The sequence below is a fragment of the Cajanus cajan genome, chromosome 4 (assembly GCF_000230855.2).
Source record: "Cajanus cajan strain Asha chromosome 4, NIPB_CcT2T_4, whole genome shotgun sequence".
In the NCBI taxonomy this organism is placed as follows: Eukaryota; Viridiplantae; Streptophyta; class Magnoliopsida; order Fabales; family Fabaceae; genus Cajanus; species Cajanus cajan.
In genome coordinates, this window is record NC_138520.1 from 8,045,963 (window position 1) to 8,052,907 (window position 6,945).

General features: G+C 30.8%; 1 protein-coding gene across 1 annotated transcript; it reads right to left on the minus strand.

Annotated features, from left to right (window-relative positions):
- Positions 1 to 1,020: 1,020 nt before the first annotated feature.
- LOC109802897 (alpha-L-arabinofuranosidase 1) lies at positions 1,021 to 6,517 on the minus strand. Its single transcript, XM_020364311.3, has 17 exons — positions 6,302 to 6,517; positions 5,931 to 5,985; positions 5,629 to 5,834; positions 5,308 to 5,423; positions 5,057 to 5,207; positions 4,452 to 4,521; positions 3,882 to 4,027; positions 3,749 to 3,794; positions 3,593 to 3,645; positions 3,347 to 3,491; positions 3,113 to 3,231; positions 2,464 to 2,535; positions 2,247 to 2,356; positions 2,101 to 2,157; positions 1,733 to 1,931; positions 1,391 to 1,537; positions 1,021 to 1,282 (listed from the first exon to the last, which is right to left on the minus strand). Exons 1-17 carry the CDS (start codon positions 6,473 to 6,475, stop codon positions 1,187 to 1,189), a joined length of 1,962 nt encoding a protein of 653 aa, XP_020219900.1. The 5' UTR covers positions 6,476 to 6,517; the 3' UTR covers positions 1,021 to 1,186.
- Between the last annotated feature and the right edge of the window lie 428 nt (positions 6,518 to 6,945).

Below are 6,945 nucleotides of genomic sequence, written 5' to 3' on the forward strand. Positions count from 1 at the left end.
TTAAGAGATTTTTTAATATTCGGAGCGTTTTTTGGCCTCCGTTTTCGGAGCCTGTACCAATACTGTTCCCCAAAACATTTTCAACCTAAACACCGGGGACAAACGCACACAGCATAGGCGACTGCATTACTACTGACAGGAATGTAAATAATTTCGTAGTCATAGCATAGAAGTTTGGTTAACCACTTGTACTACATGCGTCAGATTCTTTGTGGACGATCCAAATTGATCATGGAAATGAGTCTAATAATATATATATAAATAAGAGTACTTTTCATTTTATAACTCAGTTTTATAAAGTTAAATTAAATTCAAATTTATTTTCTTAAAATAATATCAAAATTATCTTAAATATATGAAAAGTATCACCTATTATTTGTAGGGGATTTCAATATTATTTACTTTAATTAAGGGTATGTGAGAAGGTTGCAAACGTTTTTGATAAGGATGCAAATAAAGATAGTAGAAAAGGTATTAATTAATACCCGTGATGGCAAACATCTCCCTCTCGTAAGCCAAAGTTGATTGAATCCTAGGGCATAATTTCTTGCTAAAGTAAGCAAAGGGATGAGAATCTTGGGAGAGAACAACTCCCATTGTGGCTGCAGAAGCATCATCTATAACATCGCGAAGACAACTACAACGACTTTTCATTTTTTTTTTTTAATCTTGTGACTCTATTATATATTTTCATTACTCGTAGCTTGCTTATTGTATTTTTGTTATATTTTTTTTGTCTTTTTCTTTTACAAATGTTATAATTGTATAAAAAAAAGTCTCTCTTATAAATTAATAACTGGATAAGCGCCACAGCACCAAAGTATGACAACAAATTTGGCTCAGTACGATAAATTTTTAACAAAATAGTAACCAATAAAAAAGAAAATTAGGAAATAATAGAAATGAACCTTAGAAGAAAAAAAAAAAAAAGAGTAAGTCGTGACTCATTAAAGAGTAATACTTTTGTCATTTAAAATCCTAAAACACTTATCATAAAAGAGAATTATACAGAGAAAAGTACATAAAATAAATGGGATAGCATTAATTTCTGTTTGTGACAAATAATAAGATACATTTCATTTCTTGATAATATAAAGAGGGATAGCATTAATTTCTCTGTGACAAACAATAAGATACATTTCATTTCTTGATAATATAAGGAGCATATGCTATAACTAACTTTTAATCAAATTAACAAATCGAATGATGTGACTGAATAGGGGGAGAGAGTCACAATCACGTAATTGCCAAACTTCTCTAATGAACTTGTTTGTGGCACCACCTGTATTTAAAATGAGTAGAAATAAATGATAAATGACATGGGTTAGTTTACATGCTAGGCTAATTTATGTAATGTATCTAACACACGTACTGCAAAACCAAATTGTACCTTCTGCGGCTCTGAGAAGGAATTCACATCCATTGCTTGGGTAGATGTAAGCACTGTGGTTGTAGTATCATAATATTGTCGCACATTTGAGTTCAACCCATTTATAGAAATGCTAAGGCTCTCACTTTCTTTTCCAAAGTTTACTACCTGCAGAAATCAATTAATTAATAACTCCAAGTGAATATAGTGTTAGTTAAAATCATCTACCCCAAATATAAATGCTAATCAAAGATCAAAAGTAAACTAGAGATAATCTAAAAAATGCTCATATTTGTTTCACTTTCGAAGACATTGCATATAATAATAGTCAGAATTTAAATTTAGTTGAAAAGGACCTCTTACCTTTATTCTTAGGTAGTTTTTCTTCTCTGTAGAATTTTGCCAAATAATTGCAGATGCAATGAGTTTATTAGATGAATTTGTATTGAGTGTTGAGTCAAGAAATGTTGCTCCACTGGACTCAATGAAAAGTTTCTGCACCCAATAACTGGGAGTTCCAAAGAGCTGGTAAGAGTTGAACATAATTGTATCGGGAACCCATCTACAATGACACACATTTACACAATAACCTTGTGTTATTATGGGAATCATGTTGAAATCTACATTAGGTTACCACGATAAATTTTCAAAGTGCTTATTATTCTATGTAACAAGAAAATGACAAAGGTATAAGTTTTGACAGCAAATTAAGGTATAAGAAAAATAATTACGTCGGGTCATTTATATTTATGAACAGTGGTGCGTAGGAAACCATCTCGATAACATCACTGCATCGGAAGAAAAGAAATATTATATGTAAATAATATAAAATTTATATGGTTAAGGTAAAAAAAAAAAAAAAACTACTAATATAAACCTGTTCTTTTCTAATCCAATAAGAAATGCAGCTTCAGCTACTGCAGCCAAAAGACTTCCTGTTCCATTTGCAGAATCTACTCCCGTCACAGCATATTCACTAACAAAAGCCTGCAATATCAAATTGAGCATTCATATGTCAAATTATGGACAAATCAATAATCCATAAATGATGAATTGAAAGAAAGTTCATTTTAAGACTAAAAAACTAATCAAACCTTTGGACCAGATCGCGATGCGTTATCGAAATGAGTAGACTGAGAAAACATGTCATTGGAGTCTAAGTAAATCTAATAAAAGTAAAACATTAAGAAGGATGTGATGAGTTGAAAAACAAAACAAGGAAACACAAACACTCTTGCCAAAGCTGAAGCAACAAATGAAAGTTCAATATGTAATATCAGAATCATGGTTTTAAATTGCGGTTGCGGTCGCGGTTGCGGTCGCGGTTGCAGTTACTGCGGTTGCGGGTATTGCGGGTATTGCGATGCGGATTGCGGCTGTTGCGGTGTGAAATTATTAATTATTTTCACTAAATATAAAAAATTTATAATTATCAATATATATTTTATTTTTAAGGATTTATACATTTTAATTCCTTTTTTTTTAAAATATTCTATTATTTTAATGAATAATTTAATTTATTTTAAAATTATAGTATCAATTTATCGTATTGCGGATGTATTGCGGTACATTGCAGATGTGTTGCGGATGCAACACCGTTACGTTGCGGAAAAATGTGTGATTTCCAGTATCATCGCAATTGCGGTCCGATGCCGTTGCGGACAAGGCCGCAACAGCAATATTGCGGCCGCAACACGTGTTGCGGTCCGCAATTTAAAACCATGATCAGAATGTTATCATTACATGATAATCGTACAAATCAGCTGGATGTTTTAATGGTGTGGTAGAAGCATCGCAATTTGAGATAATTTTAATATCTGGGTAGGCATATCTTATAGCATCATGGAACCTAAGGTAATTTCCTGAAATGTAACAAAAAGCCGAAATAAATTTAATAATTGAATCAATCAAACACATATATGCGAAGGTTGCACACAAATATGTGCTCAAAGAATAATAAAATAAAAAATTACATACCTTCGTAATTAAAGTGATCACAATCTTCATTTCCAACAGCAACATATCTCAAGTTAAATGGTTTAGGATGTCCCATTGCAGCTCTAACAGAACCCCAGTTTGATTTAGGAGAGCCTCTTGCAAATTCAATGCCATCGAGAGCGTCCTTTTATTAATGCAAACATCATAATATTAATTAATAAATATATATATAAATTCATAAATGCCGTGAAGAAAAGTTCAGGGAAGAACTCAAGAAAGTTATACTTGCACATATGGTGCTATGGCTGATGTATTAATTTCATTAAAACGGGCGAAACCTAAATGGAGAATTAAAATTAATTAGTTAAAAAACAAAGCCAAATTCAAATACTTGTGATTGTTGAGATCAAGTTTCAATTGCGGTACGATGAATATACATACCAGCGTTGAACACCCATACGGGCAATGTACCAAGGTCCTCAGCTAGCTGTTACAAAATATTATATCATTATATTTGTTCAGTATAATTAACTAAGAAGGATAAATTCAATTATAATTGTAAAAGGTTACTCACTTGTAGATACTCGAAATAACCAAATCCATCGTCACTCCAATAGTTCCAATAATCATTAAGGTGTCCAGGTCTCTCTTCCCATGGTCCAATAGTTTCTTTCCATCGATATTGGTTTATCAGATGACCTCCTTCAACATAAATACCTCCTAATGCAATGATTTTGATAAATAGTTAGACCTACGAGGATCGATTTTTTTGTTTTTTTACATCAAAGTTTACAAAGAAGAAATATTATTCCATTCTAAGGGTTTACATGGAATTCGACCTAAACCATCACACACAAGATTAAAAGTGAGTATTCTGTTCTTGCTATCTTACCACTTAATGTCTAATTACATGTGAACCAATGCATACAACCAGATCAGTTTCAACAGCTTTTTGACACCATCATACAGTCTTTTTTAATTACGTATAACTCTCTAGCTAGAAACTGATTTAATTATTTACACATTTAAAGTAACTGTTCAGGTAAGAATGCAGCGTACGTATATAGTTCCTCTAAATAAATAAATTAATTAATACCATGCTGTATAAAAACCTTCACTTTGAAAGCATAGAATTTCAACATACCCGGAAATCTAAGAAATTTCGGTTTCAAATCTGCCACCATTTGGAAAAGGTCCTTTCGGAAGCCATGGCCCTATTTCATGAGAAGAATGAAATTATGTGATGAAAAAGAACAAAACAAAACAGAATGCATTTCCAGCAATGGATCATTGAGAACTTATTATGATTATTATTAAGTTTATTATTGAGTACACAGAAAAATACTATTATAATAATTATTTTTTTTTATAAATATAATTTACACAATATTTCAAAGTTATTAAAATTTAATCTGCACTGTAGATGTGATTTTCGATAGTTAAATATTATTTATAATGATTATTTGAGTATTCTTTGTTAACTTTTTTCTTATTATTGAATTATGAATGTAATTCTAATGTGACATCAAAGTTAATTTAATTTTTCAATAGGAAATACCTAAAGTTGTGGTTAACTATTTTTACCCCAGAATAATTAATCGATGACACTTTAAATTATCGTAAGACTAAATTAATATTAAATCTTTAAAAATTAAACTAATGACATTTTCATCTTCTTTAACTACATTTTTTGATTTATAAGGTGTGATTTTCTCAATAAAAAAATAAAAAATAAAGTGTGATTGTTACCTTGTAAGTGTCCAATGGCAAAGCTGAAACCTGGTCTAACAAATAACTCCCTTGCAGGGTTGTGGTTATTTGAAGACGTGAAATGTGATTAGTAGCATTTGCTTCCACTATTGTCTCCACCTTGTTCCATTTTTCATGTCCAGAAACACTCCTGTCCTCAAAGAACCATCACAACAAATAATTTACAAATAATTTTACGAGTATATAGGTTGCAGAATCTCATCATGTCTTCTAACGAAAAAATAGCTTACGTGGTATTTGATGACACTACGATAACATCAACACCCTTGAATGAGAGTTGAAAATCAGACTTTCCTTCGGATTTAACATGATAGACCACCTTATACCTCTTCCCTTGCTCGATATTCTGATGATCGTTGAAGAAAAAAAAAACTTTTAGAAAGATATACATATTGAACTAATAATAAATTTGTCATTTGTTAAGAAAAATAAAGGTGTGACATTATTCAAGTCTTTTTATTTTTTAGATTTATTTCTGCTATATTTAAACTTACATAACAAAAAGAAAAATATATGAAAAACATTTATATATGTATTAATTATTTTCTTACCATGCCCCAGTAACCAGGGTTAGAGATGCCAACGCCACCAAAAGGGCAAGGTGTGTAACCACCACAGTGCACCACCATTTGTAATGCAGCTTTATTACGCTCAAAGCAAGATGAACGGTTAATTGATACAGAAATCAATGATTTATCTCCAATAATTTTCCAAGGATGAATATCTAAGTTCTTTTTTGGGTTTCCAGCTTCAAACCCTAAAATTAAATTGATAATAATAAGAAAATAAAAAACCACTTAAAAAATATTGAAATCTAATTGATGAATAAATGTTTTAGGGATATGGAAATAACCTGTATTGCTAACAAGTTCTGCCCACAGCCCCCCAGCACCAGCATGATTAATCTCCTGAAAGGTGAATTCAAGAAATTAGTGACATTTTCGAAAATTAAATGAGTTTTGTTTATTTTTTCTCATACTCTTTATATATATATATATATAGATTCATCTCCTGAAAAATAGGTCAAGTAATCCATCTCCGGAAATGAATTTGGTCTATATATACTGTTTATTTATTAAATAGCTAGATTACAGTAAATAAATACTTTTGAGAAGTTGTTTAGCTATTTTTTTTTTCAAACTCTACATTAGTTTCATTCGTCTTAATTAGCATTTCTCAACTTGAATATTGATGCCATGGAAGGAAAATAATTTGTTGCATTACCTCAAAGAATACTCCAAAAAGAGTGTCAGGAATTCGCCTTGCAGAGGCGTTGGTAGCAGCATTTACAACTAGCGTTGAGTTTGCATCAACGCAGCAATACTGAAATGCAAGAAAATAAATCAACAAGAAATACAACATAACCCCCAATGAACCTTTGGAAGAACAAAACACCATTTTTTTTCAAGATTTTAAATGACAATCTGTGATGATATTCTTGTTTAACTAAACGATAGTATATATAGGGAACGAAATCGTATAAATTGTCAAGAAAAATTATTGTGTTTATCAATTATAATTGAATTAAAGGAAAAAAATTATTTTTAAGCAAAAAAAAGGAAAAACTTTAACTACTTAAATAGAATATTTATTAGAATTCAAATGTGAAGTGAATCTCACATCAGTTAGAGTTGAATATGTTAAGTAGTATATAAGTGAGAAATGTTTACCTACCTAATATTTTAAAGTTTTGAGTTATGTTGTGATGTCAAAGTTACTTAAGTAATTTACTCACTACTCATTGTGCAAAGTGGAGTGCTCCCCTATGTAAAACTCTCCAATTGGGATGTGAGTATATCTCCATACAATGAGTAGTGAGTAAATCACATAAGTGAGCTCGACACAATAACATAACCTAAAACCTTAAG

Bases quoted from the DNA above. Each gene is read 5' to 3' on its own strand.
- LOC109802897 (XM_020364311.3), bottom strand. From the start codon at position 6,475: ATGGTGTTTTGTTCTTCCAAAGGTTCATTGGGGGTTATGTTGTATTTC. The intron at 3,795-3,881 runs GTGAGTAACCTT...ATTTTGTAACAG, and splicing joins GTTATTTCGAGTATCTACAA to CTAGCTGAGGACCTTGGTAC. The intron at 2,357-2,463 runs GTTTGATTAGTT...TTGATATTGCAG, and splicing joins CATCGCGATCTGGTCCAAAG to GCTTTTGTTAGTGAATATGC.